At 39.7% G+C, this 23,986-nt stretch overlaps 1 protein-coding gene across 13 annotated transcripts in view; it reads left to right on the top strand.

Moving 5' to 3' along the window:
• Positions 1 to 23,986, top strand: part of LOC115253624 (dystrobrevin beta) — a 139,884-nt gene that overhangs the window by 96,101 nt on the left and 19,797 nt on the right. For 8 of the 13 annotated variants that reach the window (XR_009999406.1, XR_009999405.1, XM_029867055.2 and 5 more), the window contains exons 2-7: positions 1,709 to 1,845; positions 1,913 to 2,212; positions 14,036 to 14,681; positions 14,738 to 14,876; positions 14,954 to 15,317; positions 15,380 to 15,595. Coding sequence is in view for 11 of the 13 variants with exons in the window: in XM_029867055.2 (XP_029722915.1) it covers positions 1,725 to 1,845; positions 1,913 to 2,212; positions 14,036 to 14,681; positions 14,738 to 14,876; positions 14,954 to 15,317; positions 15,380 to 15,595 (1,786 nt within the window). In the remaining 2 variants the exon portion in view is untranslated. Of the gene's footprint in view, positions 1 to 1,708; positions 1,846 to 1,912; positions 2,213 to 14,035; positions 14,682 to 14,737; positions 14,877 to 14,953; positions 15,318 to 15,379; positions 15,596 to 23,986 lie in introns of those variants that run through there. The other 5 variants (XM_029867076.2, XM_029867069.2, XM_029867064.2 and 2 more) reach the window with 2 other exon arrangements.

The following is a 23,986-nucleotide window of genomic DNA, read 5'->3' as shown; positions in this document are numbered from 1 at the left end:
CCAATATCTTTTCTAGAGATATATCCTGGGGGAGTTTCCATGTTTTCTTAGAACTTTTGCTATTAAAATTTGTGAATTTTCACACATGTTTTAAAAAAATAAATACCAGTAAAAACATAAAAAGTAGTACATTTTTGTTAGTTTCTATTGGAATCTAGGACCCTCGGTGTCTGATATACCCTCAAATATGCCGATGCAGAAAAACCTGTATTGATACAGATTTTTGATGAAAAGGCTCGAATCGAAAGACCCGAAGTCTTTTGGGAGAGGTATTTGACCCTAGGTCCTCGGAACCTGCGCCGAAAACGGCATGCATTTCAACCATCACACCAGGTTCGAGTCCAGATCTATCTGGTGGAATTTTTGGCCTTATACCTAGAGATGATTGTTTTATATTTTTCGAATAAGTTTGTGGATGCCTTCATATTTAATGAGTGCCACACACATTTCTTAAGTATTCTATTCAATTTCTACGTGAGTTTTACTTGTACTTTTCGATAAATTCAATCATCTATCAATTTTAGGCTTTCTCCAGGAGTTACGCTATCCAACAAAGCTTGATTGGTAAACATCTGGCTGATGTTTCCATATCATTGCTTCAGGTTTCTGATAAAAAAATGGCATCAGAGCACGCATTATTGGTGTGCTCCTAATGAGTCATTAGAGCAATCTTATCAGGTTATTGGTGGAATTATTAAAATTTTAAATATGCGTCGCAAAAAAATTTAAAAATATTAATGGAACTGTAGCAAATGAAGCTATGGGATGAGAGTATTCATAGAAACTCAATACGCGTTACTGCAAACCAGAGATGAAAAATGATGAAGATTGCAGCTGAGCAGACACAAACCAAAACAAACATACTCGCGAACAACAGGGGCCCGAGAATTCTCGCACTTTTTTACTCGTGAGTAAACAAAGCTGGCAAGCACTGGCAGTGATTCGCGAAGCTTCGTGAGTTTTTTTTTTTTTGCATTTTGAGGAAAAACGCATTTTAACGACTGGCAGTGCTGCTTTTCAGGAACAATGAAGCATAAAGCATTAGTTTATGTTGGATAATCACTAGATTTGTGGAGCGGACCTGGTTGGATGGTTAGAACACGTGACTATCACGCCGAGGACCTGGGATCGAATCCCACTCCCGACAAACTCACAAAATGTGAGTTCTTCCTTCGGAAGGGAAGTAAAGCGTGGGTCCCGAGATGAGCTAGCCTAGGGTTAAAAATCTCGTTAATACAGATAAAAAAAAATCACTAGATTTGCTATTATAATCACAATAAAAATGCACTTCCCACACCTCCACTATTTCTTCACGAATAAAAACTCATGAGTGTTTCTGTTTTTGTTTTGCTTCTTACTCACGAAGCAGCCGGGTGCGAATAAACTCACACACTGTTTACTCTCGGAATCGTGAGTAAACCCTGTGTTGGCTTTACACTCGAGAATTGCTTCATGATGAGAGTAATTCCACCACTGCTGCAAACACGCAGTATAAATTCGCAAAAAATGATGAACTGCAAAATTCCGCGAAACAGATTGTCGTGATTTATGGGCAGTGATTTCAGTTTTTTTTTCAATTCATGATAAACCTACAGTATTTTCATTGTACGAGTACCAATGCCGGTTTATTTATAGATTTGGAAAGCAGTTTTAGACCCTATTTGAGTTACAAATTGCTGAAAATTCGTTTTTCTTTATCTCTTTTCAGAGTATCGCACTCGGCCATGGAAATGGAGCCCCGAGTGGCGATCCTTCAGGACCTGAAAATCCAATCCTTCGACACAATCCGGTTCGCTTCGTACAGGACCGCGTGCAAGCTGCGATATGTGCAAAAGTCGACAAATTGTAAGTTTAAGGAAATGTCCCAAAAGATGGCTTTGTAAGTTCTAACGAAAACCTTTTCCCTCCGTAGTACACCTGGTCGACATCTGGAACGTGATCGAGGCGTTCCGCGAGAACGGGCTGAACACCCTGGAGCACCAGAACGAGGTCAGCGTGAGCCGGCTGGAAACGCTGGTGTCGTCGCTCTATCACAACCTGAACAAACGTCTTCCCCCGACGCAACAAGTTCCTGTCGATTCCAAAGCTAGTCTACTGCTGAATTGGCTGCTGGCGGCCTACTCGGGCGACAACAGTGGCAAGATCCGGGTGTTCTCGATCAAGGTGGCGCTGGCGATCATGTGCGCCGGCAAGATGGTCGACAAGCTGCGGTGTGAGTATTTCTCAATTATCTCAAAAAGAAAGGTTAGGCATGGAAATGGGTAAATTAACGATTTATGCTGAATATGTTGTTTTATCAAATCAAACTCGATAGTTTTAAGTAGGGTATGTGTGCCATCAGTAATCTCACGCTCCCATATTCATCCTATTCGAACACAAGCGATTACGGCACCGATTGATTCCGTTCTTTTTGTTTTCATGGGTGCTCACTTCCAACGAAAAATACAAAAATAAGAATCAAAACAAACAACGCTTCAATTCTTTGTTTTTCGTAGGATGAAAATGGGAGCCACATGCTTAATAAGGAAACCAATACCCTATGTAATGCTAGGTAAAATACTAGCAATACAAGTATCTCTCGAACGAAATTCTCAAAGAATACTATCAGATCTACCTCCATTGATCCCCTTCCAATGAATAGCATGCGACATTCTCAAAAGTTCTTTTAGGAATACATTCAGGGATTGTTTTGAGAATCTTTGCAAGGATTCTCTCGGAAAACCTTACAGGAATAACTTCTAGGGGACCATTTTGTCGATTTTGAGCTGTGCTGAGCTGAGCATATCAAAAAGCTCTTCAGCTTTCAAGCTTTTAGGAACTTTTTTAAGATTATGTTTACGGTGATTAGAAAAAGTACAATAAATCGGGGTAAATTGGGTTTATTTTCAAACTTCTTCTTCTTCTTTTTCTTCTGTGTGGTTCTACGTTCTTACTACTGGAACTTGGCCTGTCTCTCTCCAACTTAGTGTTCTTTGAGTACTTCGACAGTTATTAATAGGTGGGGTTTCTTTGCATAAATTAGTATATTGTGAGGCAAACACAGTGATACACTATGCCCAGAAAGCCGAGAAAATTTTCCCGACAGGAACGGGAATCGAATCTGTCGTCTCCGGATTGGCGATCCGTAGCCTTAACCACTAGGCTAACTGAAGACCTATTTTGAAACTCCATACATTTTGTATGTGATGAAATACTAATAAAAAACTTTAAACCAGTGAAGAGAATTGTCAGTCAAAAGGGGCACAAAACAAGCAACAAAGAAGACGTGGCGATTACTCTTTATCCCAACTGGTAACAGATATTGACATGATCTCGAAATTTTTTGTTGCAGACAAAACGGAAGCTGAATTTGTTGCGTACTTTTCAACTCGCGAAAAATCAATTATTATTAACCCAAAATCAAAACTTTTTGGTGATACATCTTCAGCAGCGTTGCAGTGTTTACCGACTCGAAGTTACCGCTCATAAATCACAATGCAAGGCTTAAAAATCTCTAAACTCCTAGTGCACGACCTTTGTCCTATTCTGTTCAAGTTGGGACAAACGTATGTCGCATTGGGTAGAATGTCGCAACAAATTCAGGTTGCGACATTGCCGTTATTGTTGCACGATGGTTGAATTTTGATTCACTGCTTTAAACCTCATTTACTCCAATGAGGGTTTTGTCATTTACACCCCGACGGTTCCTTAGAGCTGCTAAGGGGGTCTCAGGGATGTTTCAGAGGAGTTTCAAGGATTTTCAGAGGGTTACAGGAGAGTTTCAGAGAAGTTTCCGGGGAATTTATGGTGATTTTTTAGGGCTTTCAAGGAAGTTACAAAGGTTTTAGAAGAGGTTTCATGGCGTTTCATGATTTCAGGTTGTCGCAGGGGTACATCCTCTGGAATGTCATTAAACATGAACAAAACGCCTGAAACCCCCTGAAACCCGTTAGAACCAGGCTTGACAGAAACTCCATCGCGAGAAAATGAGGAAGCGATTTCGGCGATTTTCTGAGGAGTGAAAATAAAACTCAGAAATCACAATGCAAATCCTCAACAGCAGCGAGCGCGAGCTTGCCGCGCAGCGAGGAGTTCGTCCAACACTCATAATTTCTTGTTGTGTTTCTCACGTTCACTCACACTCATAAAGCTCTCGCGAGTTCCACTCCCATACAAAGAAAGACTCTCGAGGCGAAAATCGCACTCAAAAACCCGAAATAATCATCGGCTCTTTTTTCGTTCCCCTCTTCCTCGCTCAGTTTTTATTGCCTCTCTGTTTGGGGTTCGTTCGCTCCCTCGCGACGAGGCAAAAGCAAAACACCGCTCTAGAGCATGTTGCAAAACTCTTTTGATTTCGAGGAGGATTATCAAGCCTGGTTAGAACACACTCGTCCATGAACATCCATGGAACAGCCCTGGAACGCTTCTGGGCTCTCCTGAAATCTCCTGCAACATCATCCTGGAACGTCCCTTAAACCCCTGGGACGCTCTTGGAACCCCTTGATACCCGCTGGAACACCGTGAAAGGTAACTAAAACGCCTAGAACTCCCCTGAAATTGCCTAAAACGCCCCTGAAACTACTTGAAACACCCCTGAAACCCCTTGAAAACCCTTGAAACATCCTGAAACATCTTTGAAGCCGGAAACATCTTGAAAGCCCTTGGAACGATCCTGAAACCCCTGGAATGGTCTTGAAATACCATGAAACCCCCTGGAACCCCGGAACGTCTCTGAAAATTTATGAAACACCTTTGGAATGCCCCTGGGATTCCTAAACCTCCCCTCTGAAACCCCTAGAACGCTTCTGAAACTTCTTGTAGTCCACTGGAACACTCTGGAATGCCCTTGAACCTCCATAAAACGACTCTGAACCACCCTCAAGCCCCCTGGAACACCCTTAAACTTCTTGAAACTCCCTGGAGCACTCCTGAGCACTCGAATTCCCCTGAAACCCCTGGGAAACCCCTACATTGCTCCTGAAACCCCGCTGTAACTGACTGGAAGACCCTAAAACATCTAAGAAACCCCATGGAACACCCTTGGAACCCACTGGAACAACCTTGAAATGCCCCTGGAACCCTTGACCCTTTCTTTCTCACGCATGACTATGAACGGCTATTTCTGTGCCATGAAATCGTTTCCGAAAAAGTGCTTGAGCAAAAGTTATTGAAAATTAGTCAAATTTTTCGGAATTTACCGGAAAAAAATGTTGGAGATCAATCGTATTTCAATTGTTTATCAATAGTTCCACTATTGCAACCAGAAGTTGTGTTTATCTAATGAGATTACAAACATATTTTGAAACTATTGCTTCAAAATATTGGCTTTGCAGTTTTTCGGGGGAATCGAAAATACTTCTTTAGGATTTTTTTCCAACGTTTTGGTCCATATGGAAACTTTTTGAAGGTTTCAATCGGTCAACGTTACCTAGTCAAAATTGCTTTCCTGTAATGGTGTAATGGTGAATGAATCTGAAAACAGGGACTGAATTGTAGACCGCCCGATAGGTAGGAGATTGTTCGCATTACTTCCGCATGACATTTTTGAGTTTAGCAAAGTCATCTTGACTAGGAAACCTTGACCGATTGATCTCTTGAAAAAAGGTCCCATACGGACCGAAACGTCAGGAAAAAATCATAAACTAGTGTTTCCGACTCCCCCAAAAGACTACAAAGCCAATATTCCGAAGCAAAATCATCCCAGTCGTATCCCAACAAGTATAAAATATTGCATCATAGTCATCTAATTACGTTTATCTCGAGTTTGTCAAAAATCGATGGTTAAACACCCTTGAAAACCCCTCTGAAGCATCTATAGAATGCCTCTAAAACCTCGTAAAACCCGAAGTTATAGCCCTGAAACCACTTGAACACTTCTGGAACACCCCTGGGATCCCTGAAATTTCTTGGAACACCCATGAAACTCTCTGAAACCCCCTAGAACGTCCCTGAAACTCCCTGGAAAACTCCTGGGACGCCATGAACCCATTAAACATCATAGAACGCCCATGAAACCTCTAGAAGACCCCTGGAACGCTCTTGATACTCCTTACAGTACCTGTGGTATGCCCCTGGGATCCTCTGAAGTCTCTTTATATTCCCCTGGCGCCATAGAACGTCCATGGAACACCTCTGGTGCGCCTCTGCATGATTGAAATTTGGTTTTTGGGGTATCCAGATTATTTAATAATCGGAATTTCCATCCAAAAATTTTTCGAAATCCAAAGTTTCATCACACTTGGTGCCCGGGAACTACTTTTTAAATGCATTTAAAATTTGTATGGGGAAATGGTTTGTTCGGAGTGAACTGTCATTTCATCGATTGAATACGAATGTTAAAGAAAAAACCTGTGATGATATGGCATTTATAATGCCATAATCAGCATAACTCGGAAGAAAAGTTTAGAATTCCCGATTGAAATAACACCAATCACACAAGTATGTAAAATAGTTTTAAGAATTTTCCATGAATTGGAGAATAGAATTCAAGGAAAATTCTTCGATTGTTGCATGGAATGTGTTACGTTTGTAAATTGGTGTGAACATTTTGTGAGTTTATTTTGTATGTTATACTAAAATTAATGTGCATTTGTAGTGCTCCAAACATTCCAGGAGCAATTCAGTACAAAACACGCAAGCCGTCCCCTAACACGGACATAAAATTGTAGATGGTCTTGTGTTGTTGCCCAAATTAGAAGCTCCCTTAGGATTAGAAATTCCTAGACCAAATTCTAGCTATGTAAGAAGAAATACGATTACAGGATTGACTGATGGACCAAGAACAATGATGAAACCGCGTCATCCTGAGATTGGACTACGTTATCTATTTAGATAACTGGGCGCAATTAATGTTATATGTTGCATGTTTGTGTTTTGTGCATCTGTAATGTTCCATTTAATGTTTCGTATCTACTTCCCAAACGTGTGGCCCGATATGGAAAATAAAATGTGTATTTGTAGGGTTCCAATTTGTCCGTTATACAGTGATAGACATTCGTTTAGCCGAGGCCAAAAAAATTTCAAAAAAGTGTCAGCAAACTCATATACAAGTTTTTATGATAAAACTTTTTTATCGTAGTGATAGTATATCTAGTACTGTTTTATAAAAATGTGATACATCACACATACATATACACTGAAACAAAAACGAGGGTAAAAACCCTTCAAATGTCATTTTTTGCCTAGACATTCGTTTAGCCGAGTTGTACAATTTTTTGAATTCCATAATAAAAAACTAACAAATTTCGAAAAATATCCAACAAAATCATTTTGTATGGTGACCTGCAATAAAGATCGACTTGTTAATCATGAATTTGATCGTTTTCGGAAGTGTTGCCATATTAATTTTACATGCATCTCATATAAATATGTCATAATATTGTAAATGTTTCCAAATTTAGAATTGATGTAGTTATTTTTATCGGAAGTGTTTCAAAAGAATCTAATGAAAGTTTCATGACGAGTGCAGGTTGAAAATTTACGAAAAACAAGGTTTTTAACAGAGAAAAATAACGCAAACCATCAAAAAATCACGTATTTAAGTATTGTTTTGATGAAATATGATGGTTTTTTTTTATCTTTATTATCGAGATTTTCAGCCTATGGCTGGTTCATCTCCTAAAATATGATGGTTTCACTCGCATAAATCATAGCGTTTACTACTATTACGTCTTCTAAAAGCTCCGAATATCTTCTAAACTGTATTCTGGCTGAAATAACATACATTGGACGGCTCACATTTTGAGAAATGGCACCAAAAGTATTCAAATTTCTAGCATGAACTACTTGTTTCATAATTTAAACGTTCTTTTCAAATAAATCATGTTAAAAATGAATTTGAACCACAACTAAGACTCATTTATAATATATTTCTTCAGATTGAATGAAATAAGCCAATGGTTTGACCATATCTTGCATTTTTGTATGACCATCTGCTTTTAAATAAACAGGGTACAAAAATTCTGACACTTCTTGTAGTTCTTTCACTTAGCAGTCTTCTAACTCATTTGGTAATGCTAGTATCAAACAGGTATAATCCACAGGCATTAGGGCACGTCTTTATTTCAACGCAAAACTATTTATTATAGCTTTTATCAATTCCATTTTAAGTTTTAACCAACCAAAAACCAGAATATTTAATTTTTCCATGACATTTTATGCAATAATTTGAATATTTCTAACAATAATTCTCTGCCATTTTTTCAAAACTGCTAATCTAGCTTACGTTTGAGTGTTTACAGAAGTCATTTTTCTTAAATAAATTTGTTTATCATCGTTTCTCCTTATCAGGACTTTTTTTTAATAATATTTCTTTGAATTTCACAAATACATAAACTTTTAAGGTCAATTATCTTGCTAACACGTCATAAACTAAATGCCTTGGGGTATATTCTTGAAATATACTCACGAAATTGCAAAAAATCTATTGAAAACCAATTTTTCATTCACCTCGGCTAAACGAATGTCTAGGCAAAAAATGACATTTGAAGGGTTTTTACCCTCGTTTTTGTTTCAGTGTATATGTAAGTGTGATGTATCACATTTTTATAAAACAGTACTAGATATACTATCACTACGATAAAAAAGCTTTATAATAAAATCTTTTGTATGAGTTTCCTGACACTTTCTTGATTTTTTTTGGCCTCGGCTAAACGAATGTCTATCACTGTATTGGCGCCCAATGTGTGGCGTTTTACATTTGTAGGGTTTCGTTTTTTTTTTTCGTAACACGTGTAAAGGACATCCTCTCAGTTCTTGTAACTGAGGTACGACTTTGCACTTTGTAGTCGGTTTATCAGCAGTTTGTCGGTCGTAACCGCAATTTCTTAAAATTTTAAGAATTGTGTAGTTCTCGACAAGGATGGGAAAAAATCACTAATTTATTGCGTATCCCTCACTCACATCTACGCACAATCTGATGCGAGTGTGCTTCTCCCCCAGCCAAGCAAAATCTTTCCACTTACATTGCCCATTCATTCTAATCGCCGAGCACCGGGCGACGCAAACAACGAGGGCCGAATGAATCGCTATCGAATCTGAGTGCCGAAGGCGAACGAACCAATATTGAACGAATGTTTGCGTTCTGAGTCGGGTGCGAGAGCATTCGTTTTGCAACGTTCATTTAGCGTTCAGTGGAAGCATTCAGTACTGGGAATTGAATCAGTGAGTGCGTTTTGATTCAATCAGCTGAATGCCACTCGGTAGTTGAGAGAGCGGACGTTCTTTTCGTATACACCGATGCAAGCTGATTCATTTCGCTCTCTATTTGTTTCTCTCCTGATTCGCTTCGGTGGCGTCGGTGGCGAGCCGTACGTGTTGCGTTCGTTCATGGTGCGCCGTGCTCTCACTCAGTATTGGGTTGTTGGCGTTCTTTTTGCTAGTTTGCATCGCCGGCATTCGGGTGAGCGAATGAGTTTTCCCATGCTTGGTTCTCGAGTCATCAGCGATTCAAAGTTTGAGGAAAGATGTTTATACTTTGTAGCGAAATCGATGCAATATCGTGGTGGTTATACAATACATATTATATAATGTATTTATGTATATATGTATACATATATGTATCTACTTCAGTCGTATATATTGAGCTAGAATTAATTAAGTTGGATTTATAATACGATTTTCAAAAAAATGGGTAGTATTGACAAATTTTCCTACTTAAAGAAGTTTCCAATGAAAGCCTTGCATAGATTTCTGAAGAAATCTCTTAAAGTATTTTCATAAGTTCCCTGAGTATTTCTAGAAGAATTTCCCTAAAGAATCTTAGAAGAAATTCTGAATAAATTCCTGGAGAAATCCCCGATTAAATTTCTGTAGCAATTATCCAAAGAATTGTTGCAGGGATTATTCAAGGAATTCTTGGAGGAATTGTTTAAGGAATTCACAGAATAAATTCGTAAGGAATTAACGAAAGAATTCTGGAGAGATTCTGGTGAAATTATCATTAAATTGCCTGAAGAAATTGCAAATTAAACCCCTAGATGAAATTCTGAGACAATCTCTGGAATCATTCTTCACTGAATCCCTTCAAAAATTCTTCAAGAAATCCGAGGAAATCCCGATAGAATACCTGGTGAAATTCCGCAAGAAGAATGCTCTCGAGATATTCTCTAAAGTACCTCTTGAGATGTTTCCGATGGAATCTCTGGACGAATTTCCTATTTTTTTCGTTCAAAATAGAGTAATTCCTGAAACATTTTTTTGAGAAATTATTGCTATAAGACTCTCGAGAGGTAGGGTAAATCGGGGTAATTTGGCCACTTTAAGCAAAAGCCGATTGAAGATGCAGAAAACAACGTTGAATCTCTCGTACATCGTATGGTCAGAATGTCTCTGATAATACTGTACTAGTTGCATAAAAATATCTTAGTCTAATCGTGTTTAAATGCCAAAAAATGATTTTTGAAATAAGTGTTGTTTTTGGGTCGATTTTGAACTGTTGGGGTAATATGAGCACCCTATTTTCAATGAAGAATTTATATCGCCTAAAGCAATACAAACTTAATATGCTTCGCTTGGTGTGGAGTCATATAGTATCAACTTGAAGTGTACAGAAAACGAACTAATTTGAAAGTTATCTAAGGTATTTAAATCTAAGAAGTCTTATGAGGTGTTTTCGTTCAGCCCTCGTCGGGGTAATTTGGCCAACGATTTTAAATTTTATTTTTCTTATTTAGGCCGGAACAAATCTCATTTTCTTCTTTTGTCACTTTGGTCATTGACTCGTCAAGGGGGGGGATGATAAATAATAAATGTATTTGATGAAAAATTACCCAAACAATTAGGCAAAATCGTTAAACTCATCGGATTTGTTAAGAAATTTTCTCGACGACTTTAATTTCACTTTAAAATTTTTAAATTTCATGAATAATTTATTTGTATCCCCCCTCAAAATGTCGAATTCCGACCAAAAATTTCCGAGGGGGGGGGGGTGACATTAGAGAAAATCGAAATTTGTGTCAGCCTTACTATGAGACTAAATTACTTCATTCTAATGTTTCAATCGCTTCAATATCAGGCCAGTATTGGAGCTCCTAGATGGATTTTCAAAAATTACTAGGTTTTAGGTGATTTTCCAGTGGTGCTCAAATTGCCCCATTGGCCAAATTACCCGACTACCCCTATTCCTCGTCAAATCCCTGCAAAAAAATGTAAGGAATTCATGGACAAATTTCTCAGAAAGTCTACGAAGATATTTTGGCGAATACCGAGAGAAGTTCTCGATGGGATCCCTAGATAAATTTTTGAAAGAATCTCTGCAAAAGTTCTCTGCCGAAATTCACAAAAAATACTGAAGGAGCTCGCGAAAATGCCCCTGGAGAAATTTCTCACAAATACTTATATATATAATTAAATGTCATAATGAAGTTTTCAATGGAATCCCTGAATGAAATTCCTTATGAAATCCCTAGGGGAGTTCTCGATAGAATACCTAAACTAATTCTTCAAGAAATCTCTAGATACAAAGAATTAATTGAGAAATTTCAATTATTTTCTAAATGGATTCCCGAAAAAAATATGTTGAAAAATTTCCCAACGAATCTCTGAAGGAATGTAGCTTTGCGAAAGAATTTCTGAAAAAAAATATATCTGATGACACCCCTGGATAAATTTTTGAAGAAATCTTAGGAAGAATTCTCCTACTAATCACTCGAGAAACTCCACAAAGAATCTCTGAAAGAAATACGATTTGAATGCCTGGAAGAAGTAAAGAAATTCTTCGAGGAATTATTCAAGAAATTCCTGGAGGAATTGTTTAAGAAATTCGTGAAATAACTTCGAAAGGAATCATTGAAGGAATTCTCTGAAAAAAAAATCACTAAAGAGATTGCTCAACCAATCCCAAGTGGAGGGAATCCCTGGATGAACAGAATCCTTGGATAAATTCCGCAAGGAAGTTGCTCTGGAGAAAATCTCAAAAGTGCAAAATTTATCGATGAGGTCTTTGTAGGAATTTCCTATGATTTTCTGAATGGGCTGACGAAAGAATGCCTTGAGGTATTCCTAAAATATGCCCTAGAAGAATTACCATATGAATTTGTAGAGGTATTCACTGTAATAATTTCTGCAATAATTACTCTAAGAGTCCTCGAACAAGTTTTGATGAATACCGAGAAAGTTTTTCTGTAAAAAAAAACTCCAGAGAACCCTGTAGAAATTCCCCAAGGATTTCTGAAGGAATTAAAAAAAAAACACTGAAAAATTCGCCAAATAGTCTCTGCAGGAATCCTCACTAGAATTTTTGATGATTTTTTTTATACAATCCTTAAATGATTAACTAAACGAAATCTCTAACAAATCCCTTCGGAAATTCCCCAAAGATTTCAGGAAAAATACTCCAGAGAATCCTTAAAGAAATGTTAATGTGTAATGTGTAGTGTCTTTTTTTTTTAATTCCGATGAAATCCCTGAAGGATATCTTAACCCTCTAATACCCAAATTTTTGATTTTGATCTAAATATCATTTTTCGTCATCTAAAATCGATTTAAACATGTTCTGGATGATGATTCTTTTTAATTCTCGATTTTGTGAATTTTAGTTTTTGATTTTTCTAATTTTTATTTTTGAACATCATCACACTTTTATATTTTTCCTGGAAGCCTATTTGGGATATGGATTTTTTGAGACGAACACATTTTGAGATTTTATGATAATTGTTGAAATATATTTATTTTAAATTTTTTTCGTGGAAAATTTTATTTTCCGTGTAATTTTAAGGAAAATAATTTTAGAGTGTATTCAATTCCCTTAAACTATTCTACTATGATAGATTGATTTGAGGAAAATTTAAAATATGTTATTTATAGCGATTCAATACAAAATAATCAATGACTTCTGAAAGGTGACTAAAACATCAATTTTTCAATGATGAGCTTGAGAGCTTGAGCTTGATTGACCGCCCGTGGATGCTACTCCAGTATCGCCAGACCAGCTACACTCACACAAGGACCAATGAGATAACTGCCGGGGACTAGCAGGCATCTTCAGTGTGTGAGCGTTGGTGATCTTCTATTTTTAGGCGACAATGGCGCCTGCCACGTCAGGTTGCAGGTCAATGTGGGGAAGGGGTAAGGAAGTGATGATTGCAATCGTTTGTATCCACATCTGGCCGAATATACCTCTGCGCCAGCACAAACTCATGCGGATGTTGGAGTGTTGGTGGGAATGGGTTGGCAGAAGGTTCACACATTGGTTTGTGGATACCAGGGGAAGGTGATAGAATTGTGTGTTTTATTATTTTGAAGATGTGCGGCACAGTTCGCTTGATTGCATAACTTGTAGGCGTTTTTCTAATAGGATTGTGACACTGTGCTGTGAAAGTTTGGAAGGAAGGGAAACGGCTTTTTCAACCCGTTTCTGTTCTAGCGACGGCTATGAACATGTTTATATACATGAGTTGTATATGTAGAGAGCAGAGAGAAAGTTTATAGAAAGATACAAAGTAGGAGGAAAGGGACGGGCCAGGGATTGAACCCAGGACCTTCTGCATATAAATCAGAAGCGGTAGCCACTAGACCACCAAGCCCGTCACTAAAACATCAATTTTTCAATGATTTTTAAAAAATGTAAATACGTTTTGAAAGACAATAAAAACTATTTTGAGATATACAGAACAGTCCTAAGTATCAGCAAAAAATATAAAAAAAATGATTATCCACAAAACAAAAATTACAAAAATGCTCAAACTATACCCCGTCTAAAGGCGGGATTGGGTATTAGAGGGTTAATTATTTTCTGGAGGGATTCCCCAAAATAATGTCTTGAATTTCCAGAATAATGCATACCTTGGTGGAATGTCCGAACCCTTGAGGAATTACCGGAGGAATTCTAGGAGGAATTTTTAGAAGAATTCTCAAATAATCTCTAAATATATTCCCAAAAGAGTCTTTAGAGTAATCCCTGGAGGAATTCCTAAGAAACCCTTTGCGGGAGTTCCCGGAGACATCTCTGACAAAAGTTTCCGTTGAATCTCTGAAGGGATGCTCGAAATTCTGTTAGATTCTAGATGACTGTCAAAACTTTTAAATAACTTTCGATTTCCCTTCCTTATTTCTCCAGACATCTTCTCGCAAATTTCCGACGGTGCTGGACAGCTTATCCACTGGAAGCTCGGAGACTTCCTGCGGGAGGTTCTCGCTCTTCCGGCAGCCGTCTTCGAGTCGCCCACATTCCACTACCAGGAAGGGCTCGAAAGTGAGATCTTCCCGGTGGAGAACAAAATCACAGTCAACGATTTCATGGCTGTCCTGATGTCCGAACCGGGTCCAGCATGTCTGGTGTGGCTCCCCCTCCTGCACAGACTGGCCACCGTGGAAGCGGTTGTCCATCCTACCATCTGCTCCGTCTGTCTACGGGAGAACTTCACCGGCTTTCGGTACCGGTGTCAGCGATGTCACGCCTATCAACTCTGCCAGGACTGCTTCTGGCAGGGCCGAGTATCGCTGAATCACCAAAACGACCACGAAGTCAAAGAGTACTCCAGCTACAAGAGCCCCAGCAAACAGATCGGTCACTCGCTGAGGAAGAGCTTCCGCTGTGTACCGGAGAAGCCCAACCAGGTGCTACCGAGGTTTCCGGAACAGCCGGAGAAGACGCTCAACCTGTCACACATTGTGCCACCGTCGCCGCTGCCGTCGCACAATGGCTTCCAAGATGGCGGCATGATCCCCGGCATGTACGACCGGAGTAGTACGCTGGATTCGAGGTAAGTCGGTGGTTTTAGCTAGGGAATTGGGAATTGTGTTATGAGTAACGGAACAGTTTTTTGAACTTCAGGGGCACCGGTCTATCGTTGGACAGTAATGGTACCTCAGTGACGCGAGGTGGAGCCAATTCGAATGACGAAGAGCACAGGCTGATTGCTCGATACGCTGCGAGACTTGCTCAAGAAAGTCGGACGGTATGTTTTCTGCATTATATCATCCTTTAAACAACCTTCAAAGCTCTAATTTCTACGTCATTTATTCATTCACACAGCCCGGCAGTTCAGCCCCGGATCCGGTCCAGATAGGTTTGGACAGTTCCCGCGCCCAGCGGGAACTAATCATGCAGCTCGAATCCAAAAACAAAGAAATCATGCGCGAGATCCAGAAACTCCGCCGGCAGCAGGAAGCCGAACAGGTGCAACCGGAGAGCCCAGCTCTGATGAACGAACTGCGGGCCCTCCGGCAGCGAAAGGGTGAACTGGAAGGCCATCTGGGAGCACTGCAGGACTCCCGACGGCAACTGATGGCCCAGCTCGAGGGTCTGATGCGAATGCTCAAAAACCACCAAACACAGAGCCCACGGTCTACGCCGAATTCTAGTCCGCGGTCGGGTAAGAGCCCACCGCTTCCACAAGGTAGGACGATTCCGCGGAGTTCCTATCATGCTTCTCCACTAACTTTGATTCGATGATCTCAGGTCCTCAAATGCCCGGTCAGCCGAGGGGTCCCGGAATGCCTCCAAACGTGCCACCTCATCTGCAGCAAAGTATACTCCAGCAGCAACAACTTCAGCAGCAGCAACTGCAACAGCAGCAAATGATGCTCAACAGTCACATGCAGGAGCCTCCGGGAGGAATGATGGGCCATCCCCATCCGATGGACATGCGAGGATACGTTCCCAATGGAAACAACAGTGAGTAGCGTTGAAATAACTTCTTCTAGAGCTTAGTTTTTGCTTTAAGTTTCTTGTGCCAAATCAGTTTCATTCTATTGGCTATGATAATGGCTTTACGCTACACGTGTACATTCCATTGTGAGTTAACTGTAATTAGTGCTTAATTTCGTAATACATAGGATGGTCTTCTCGGTGTCAGCTTGGGGCGTGCGCTTCAGTTCGAAAGCCAGTCTTTTTTACAAATTAAACGATTATTTCAGGTAGGGCAAGTGTACCAGTTATGCCAACGATTGTAGATTTTTACTGTCCTTCCACTTCTTTCTGTTCATTGCTAGGACAGAGCCTGTTACACAGTTTAGTGTTGTATGGCTCCGTTCACAGTTATTGACTTAAACCTTTCTGGAAGTCAGCACCTTTTAATAACGAAAAGATCCTGAATCGTAACGGAACTCAAACACGGGGGTAACAAACACCCAGGCGTCTTGAAGCACTACAGATGTTGAGGTAATGTGGCAATGGCCATCGCCGATTGCCCCCTTGAACACAGACCATAATCCTCACTGGAGCCACCATACGGTATGTCTTCGAAGAGGGAACTAATGCACATATCTACCCACTCTATAAGACGATGCCCACCAATGCGTGAGTAAATCAACATTGACAACCCACTTCATAACGTAGAACCCAACAAAATGATACAGAGATTTCTCTTGTAGTTTCTTCAGAGATTCCTCCATGATTCTTTTCTCGGATTACTCCAGGAACTTCTTCAGTGATTCCTCCAAGATTTTTCTTCAAGAATTCCTTTTAAAGCTCCGTCTGGGATTTCTCCTGGAGCTCATTCAGATATTCCTCCTGAAAATTCTTCAATGACTCCCCCATTAAAGTTTGATTCACAAAGTTCTTCAGTGATTCAGGAATTCATTCAGAGATCCATTCAGTAGTTCCTTCAAACATTCCTCTAGAAGTTCTGTTAGTATGTTCTTCTGGCGTTAAGTCAAGGATTCCTTTAGAAGTTCCTTCGGAGATTCTCCTAAGAATTTCTTCCTGAATTCCTCCAGTAAGGGATCCATCCAGTTCAGTGGTTATCAACCTTTTTCAGTCTGTGCACCCCTTTGGAATTTTCCCTAATCGCATTCCCCCCTTGTTCGAACAATTTCAAAACAATGAATTCCGCTACATTTTTTTTGAAAATGAACTTATTTGTCATCGACAAGCAAAAAACATAGATAACAGTATTTTTTGATTGTCGGTAACAAATGTAATCATTTACAAAAAAAAGTTAGTAAAAGAATTTATTGTTTTGAACATATACCTGAAAACGCATTGATAGAATCCTCAAATGGTTTTCTTGCTTCCTTTGAAGCTTTAAATTGTGCTTGTTCAATTGCTCGCAAATTTCAGTAAAAAACTGTTGAAAACAATGAGGACTGCTCACCACATCCAAAAGTTCGCGTTTAGTTGAAATTCAAGTAAAGCCTTCCATTTAGATTTAGATTTGAAGAATCTTTTCAAAATTTAGAGATCAGAAAAAGATTTCCTTTCGAGAATCAACGTACGTTGTGTTGGTGTGATATAAAACCATTTGATGATTAGAATCCATTTTTGGTAAAAAGTTTTGATTTCACAAAATTTAAAACTGTTATTCAATCCAAAAGCATCGCTGATGTTGATAGCGTCTTGGAAGCAAGTGCGTGACAATGAATGTGCTGAATATTGATGAAAATAAAATAATATTCTTGGGTGGACCATTCCCCCCCCCCTAGGAGGACGAAATTCCCCCTAGGGGGGAATTCCCCCCGGTTGAAAATCACTGATCTAGTTTCATGGTTTCCCCAGGAGTTTCATCGGAGATTCCTCCAGCTTTCCTTCAGAGATTTCTCCACAAACTGCTTCTGTTATTCTCCCAGGAATTTCTTCAATATTTTTTTTCCAAACCAAGAAATTGTTTTTCTAAAATTTCTTCAAGGATTTCTCTAAAATTCTTCAAGGATTTCTCCAAGGACAGTTCCAGTAATTTCTCTAGCAAATTATCAGGGTTCCAGAATTTTCATAAACTCCTTCATTGATATTGTTAGAGAGATTTCTCTAGAAACTCTTTCGGAAATTTCTTCTCAAATTCCTCCAGGGATTTGTCCAGGAACTCCTTCATCCTCTCCTCTTCTTGGCGTAACGTCATCACTGGGACAAAGCCTGCTTCTCAGCTTAGTGTTCAATGAGCACTTCCACAGTTTTTAACTGAGAGCTTCCTCTGCCAATGACCATTTTGCATGTGTATATCGTGTGGCAGGCACGAAGATACTCTATGCCCAATGAAGTCAAGGAAATTTCCTTTACGAAAAGATCCTGGACCGACCGAAAATCGAACCCGTCACCCTCAGCATGGTCATGCTGAATACCCGTGCGTTTACCGCCTCGGCTATATGGGCTCCTTCATGGATTCTCCAAAAACTCCGTTATGGGTTTTTGAAGGAACTCATTCAGGGAATCGTCCAGGAACCTTTTCAAATATTTTTCCATGGATTTCTTCATGGGCTTTTTAGGAATTCCTGCAGAAATTTTCCTGCAACTCCAGGGATTTTTCCTGCAACTCCTTAAGGGATTTCTTCATAAAATTCTTCAAGGATTCCTCCAGTAACTTTTTCAGTGGTTTCTCCAGGGATTTTTTGGGTACTTCTCTAGAAATTCTTTATTAAATTCCTCCAGGAATTTCTTCAGGGATTTTTCTGAATACCATTGAGGGATTCCATGAACCCCATCAAGGATTTCTCCATGAACTCATTTAGAATTTTTTTCTCAAACTCCTTCAGAGATATCTCCAGGAATTCCTCCATGGTTTTTTTCAGGAACTCTCCAGGAATCCCTTCAGAGATTTTTCTAGGAACTCGTCCAAGAATTTCTCCAGGAACGCTTCAAGGATTCTTCCAGCAACAGCTGCAGGGGTCTCCTTGAATTTGTTGTAAGACACTTCCGGGAATTTCTCCAGGAACTATTCAGGGATTCCTGGAAGAATTCCTTCTTTTCTTTCTGTGATTTTCTCCGAAATTCTTCATAAACTCCTCCATGAATTGCTCCAGAAAACCCTTCAGTGATTTCTCCATGGATTTCGCATGGAATTATTAGACAGATATCTCCAGAAACTGCTTCGAAAATTTCTTCTCAAATTTCTTTAGGGATTTGTCTAACAACTAACTCATGGATTTCTCTAGGAACTGCTTCATGGATTCCACCAAGAACTCCATTATGGGTTTTTCAAGGAACTCCTCCAGGAACTCCTCCAGAAACCTTTTCAAACATTTCTTCATGGATTTCTCCAGGTACTTTTAAGGAATTCCTGAAGGAATTTTCCTGCAACTCCAGGGATTTCTTCATAAAATTCTTCAAGGATTCCTCTGAAAACTTTTTAGTTGCTTCTCCAGGGATTCTTCGGGTACTTCTCTAGAAATTATTTATTAAATTTCCCCAGGAATTTCTTCAGGGATTTTCCTGGATACCATTGAGGGATTTTTCGAAGAACTCCATCAATGATTTCTCCACGAACTCATTTAGAAATTTCTTCTCTAACTCCTTCAGAGAAATCTCCAGGAGTTCCTTCATGGATTTTTCCAGGAACTTTCCAAGAACCCCTTCAGAGATTTCTCTAGGAACTCCTCCTAGAATGTCTGTAGGAACGCTTCAAGGATTCATTCAGCAACTCCTAAAGGGGTAACTCCTTGAATTGGCTGTAAGATTTTTTCCTGGAATTCCTTGAGGGATTTCTTTCTCAGCGTTATTCCTAAAGTACCCCCTTCAGTGATTTATCCAGAAATTATGTTAGGAACTTTTCTACGTTTTTTGCCTTTATTAACGAGATTTTCAACTCATGGCTTGTTCACCTCGGGACCCAGCTTCCCTCCCTCGGGAGCTTCCAAGGGAAGAACTCACATTTTCTGAGTTTGCCGGGAGTGGGATTCTATGATTTATATAGAAATTTCTTCAGGGATTATTCGTGGATTTTTTTTAGAGATTGCTTCTCAAGGATTAGTCTAGGAACTCCTTCTGGGAGTTTTTTTTCAAATTCTCTCGGGGATTTTTACAGGAACTACTTGAGGGACTTCTCCTAGAACTGTTTCTAGGAACTTCTTAAAGGATATTGCCAGGAATTTCTTCAAGAATTTCTCTTGGAATTCCTAGAGGTATTTCGCCTGTAGTTCTTCTTCTTCTTCTTCTGTAAGTGTAGAATTAGCTTTAGTTAAAATACACATAAATACAAACCAAAGAAAAAAATCTTCTTCTGTATGGCTATACGTTGGCCTGCCTCTCTTCAAATTAGTGTTCTGTTGAGCATTTCCACAGTTATTAATTGAAGGGCTTTCTTTGCCTGCCATAGCATGAATTTATATATCGTGAGGAAATCACAATCATACACTCTGCCCAAGGATTCGAGAAAATTTTCCCGACCGGAACGGGAATTGATCCCGCCGTCTTCGGATTGGCGATCCATAGCCTTAATCACTAGGCAAACTGGAGACTCGTTTGTAGTTTCTTAAGGAAATTTTTCGGATTTTCTGGAGAGATTCTTTCAGGAACTCCCTTCAGGGATTTCTCCAGATGTTTTTTCTGGTTATAATTTAAAAGATTTCTTCTGAAATTGCTGGAGAAATTTCTCCTTAAATTGCTGGAAAGATTTTTCAGATACTCCTGCAGGGATTTCTTCTGGTACTCTTCAGAGATTTCTCCAGGAACTCCTTCAGGGATTTCTCCAGAATCACTCTCAGGGATTTCTCTAAGAACTCTTTCCGGATTTTCTCCTGGAATTTCTTCAAGGATTCATCCAGCAAGTTTTTTGAGCTTCTTCAGGGGTTCATTCACAGGTTTCTTCAGGGATTTTCAAAAGCTTCGAAAAGGGGTTCTTCCGGAATGCATTCAGGAATTCCTCCGGAAAACTTATTAGGGATTTCTTCGAGAATTCCATCAGGAGTTTATTCTGCAAGTTTTTCAGGGATTCCTCGAACAATTTCTTCAAGGATTTATCCTTGAATTCCTTAATTTATTATTTCTGGAATTCCTTGAGGGATTTCTCCAAGAACACCTTCAAGCATTTCTTCAGGGATTCTTTCAGAAATTTTTCAGAGATTGTTCCAGGAGTTCCTTCAAGAACTTTTTCAACAACTCCCGCAGGGTTTTCTCCAGAAACACCATCTGGGGTTCCTAAAGCAAGTCTTTCAGGGATTCCTCCAGGAATTTCTGCTTAAAATTTATCAGCGATTGCTTCAGAATTTCAATCCGGATTAGCTTCAGGGTTTCCTTTAGAAAACCCCTAAGATATTTCTTCTGTAGTTCATTCAAGGATTCCATTTAAATTGCTGGAGAGATTTTCCTTGCAATGTTCTAAATATTTTTTAAGAAATTCTTCAAAGACTCCTCCAGGAGCTCCCTCATGGTTTCCTAAAAAAAACATTCCAGGAACTCCTTCAGGGATTCCATCAGGAATTCTTGCAAGAAATCCTTCAAGGGTTTCTTTCTAAGTTTATCCAGGGATTCCACTTGCATTTTGTTTCGTTATTTCTCCAGAAGTTCTATCAGGAATTCCTTTATGAGTTCCTTCGATGATTCCTCCATGGGTTTTTCCCGGAATTCTATCAGGATCTCCTTCACAGATTGCTCCAGGAGTTTTTCAGAGAAATTTGCAGGAGATCTTTCTGGGATTCCTTCAAGGATTCCTGCTGCAGCACACGCAGGGATTCCTTCAGAATCCTCTGGAAGTACCACGAAATGTTCTTCGGAATTTCTCTAGGTAAGTCTAGCTTGCCCGTAGCATTCGGCTTTTGAACGATGCATCTCCTTTGCAATGCGTAGAAACAAACTTCGACGCATACGAAAACCATAGACACTTTCGAATTACACTTCCGTATATACATAATTTCCTGCACAATGTCATCGTCTAATGGAGTCTAATGGAGGATTTCGTGCCTCTGTTGTCGGCCTTCTGATACCTGCTATGCTCTTGAACACATGGCCTATCAGCGAGGCTCCTCTTCGGAGCCACCATATGGTATTATTTCGCGGAGAGAGCCAATGCAATATCATCTCGATCTAGCTATTTACCCGGCATAGCTACCTGCTGCTCTGCACACCACCTACGCCGCAACTGCTAAAATATCTGGGTAATCACGTCACTACAGCGACTAATTTGCCTTCCTCCGTACATATTCTCTCAACTAAGTGTGTCGCCTGCCAACGTACCAATGAGTAATCACCAAGTCCTCTCTGATAGAAAAATGCACTCGCCAACGCTGTTTACCACCTACGACCTCTGTTTCGAGCTCATCCATGCACGGGTATTCAGCAAGATCTTGCAGAGGACGCAGGGTTCGATTCCCGGTCGTTCCAGGAACTTTTTGTATTGGATTTTTAAAGGAAGCTGTGAAGCAGACTTCCTCCCAGTTGGAACGTTTCGTCAAAAATAAGAAGAAGAAGAATCCATAAGATTGTCCCACGAGGATTTCCCAGAAAAACTAGAACTTAAGGCTAAATTCTGGTAACAATTCCAGGAGAAATATTTGAGACAGTTCCTGGATGGATATCCGCAAGAAATCTCTGAAGGAACTCTGAGCGAAGTCTCACGATGAACTTCTGGAAAAGTTCCGCAAATATTGGAGAAATTCCATGAGAAACTCCAAGGTAGAGGCCGTTTAGGAACGTGGTAAAGATTACGTTGAAATTTCTAGGGGGTTCCGGAAAACCAGTAAGAAAATGCCTAGGAATCAAAATAAATTCCGGAAATAACTCCTAGAAAAATTCTATAAAAACCTATTCCTGCTAAAGCTCTTCGTAAGATTTCTTTTAAGTAGTTTTCCGAGATTTCTGTTTGAATTCCTCGTGAGATTTCTCCCGGGAAGTTTTCAGAGTGCCTTCCGGATTTTTCTTAATACTTCCTCTCGGGATCACTCCCGGAAAATTGTTCGTGAAATCCCTATTTTTCTTGGCATTTCTTCCGAAGTTCCGCTCGGGATATTACCAATAGCCTTTATTGAGTTTCTTGTGGGATTTTACCAACATTCCTTTCGATATTTCTCCGGGAATTTCCCATAAGGAATTTGGTAGGTTATCCCAGAAAGTATTCAGAGCAAAACATACGAAAAACCAAATCAAGATCTCCGGGAGCAACAATTTGAGAAATCACCCCGAAGCCCTGGGCAATATCCGGTAGGGATGCCAGGAAGAACTCTGGGAATAATTTCGGGAAAATCTTGAAGAAATATGACAGAAGGACCAATCTAAGAAACTCTTGAAAATCATTACCAGGAAAAGCCTGGAAAAGCCTCTGATAAAAATAGTAGAGAGAATAACATCAGAAATATCAGCAATAGCTACCACAGAAATCTATAATAGAACTCCGGAAGAATCCGTCATCTGAAGAAAAAAACTTTGGGAGAAACTCCAGGATAAATCCTGAAACACTCTAAGAGACACTTCTGGAACAACACAGAAAGGAATCATCTAAGAAAAGTTCCAAGATAAATTGTAGGTGAAATTTCAAGATAAAATCCGCGAGAACCTTTGGGTAACTCCTGCAGATATCCCGAAAGAAACTCTAGAAGGAAACTCGAGGAAATTGCTTGAAGAAATGACAAATGGAACAGCGGAAGAAGTCCCGTGGAGCACTCAGGGAACAATTCAGCAAAAACCTCCGGAAGAGCTTCCCGAGAGGAACTCTAGTAAAAACCCTAGAAATTACTCCGAAGGAACTTTGAGTGAAATACCGCGAAAATCTCTGGAAGAAATCTATTTCGTGGCAATATCCGAACAATATTTTATGAGACCTTCCTGTAGAGATCCCGGGATAAACCAGGGGGAAATCCCACGAAAATTTCCAAAAGAAAACGAAGAAGAAACTCAAAGATGTGAAAACTTCTGGAAGAAATCCTGGAAAAATAATCAGCAGGAACCCCGCCGTGAAAAACTCCAGGAGAAATCGGTCGGAATGCAGGAGTCTAGGAAGATTCTCAACATTGGCGTAGCTAATGGGAGGAACTCTTTGATGGGCATCCCAAAGAACCTCTGGAATTTCTGAGGGAATCTCTAGAGAAATTCCTGCAGGTATGCCTGGAGTAAACACTGTAGGAATTTCTGAAAGTATACCTGGAGGAAACCCTGAATCAATTCCTTAGGGAATCCTAAGAATAATTATGGGAAGAATTCCTGGAAAAAACTGAAGAAATCGCATCAGGAATCCCTGAGGAATTCCTAGAAAAAAATCAGGATGGATTCTTGGAAGAATTTCTGGACGAATTCCTGGAAGAATCATAGAAGGAATTCCTGGAGAAATCCTTGAAACAATACCTAGCTGAATCTCTGGAGGAAATCCTGGAAGAATTTCTGAAGGAATAATTGGAGGATTTCTTGGAGGCATCCCAGGAGAAAGTC

Source organism: Aedes albopictus, chromosome 3, assembly GCF_035046485.1.
Source record: "Aedes albopictus strain Foshan chromosome 3, AalbF5, whole genome shotgun sequence".
NCBI classification, from domain to species: Eukaryota; Metazoa; Arthropoda; class Insecta; order Diptera; family Culicidae; genus Aedes; species Aedes albopictus.
This window is presented reverse-complemented; position numbering and strand designations above follow the sequence as displayed.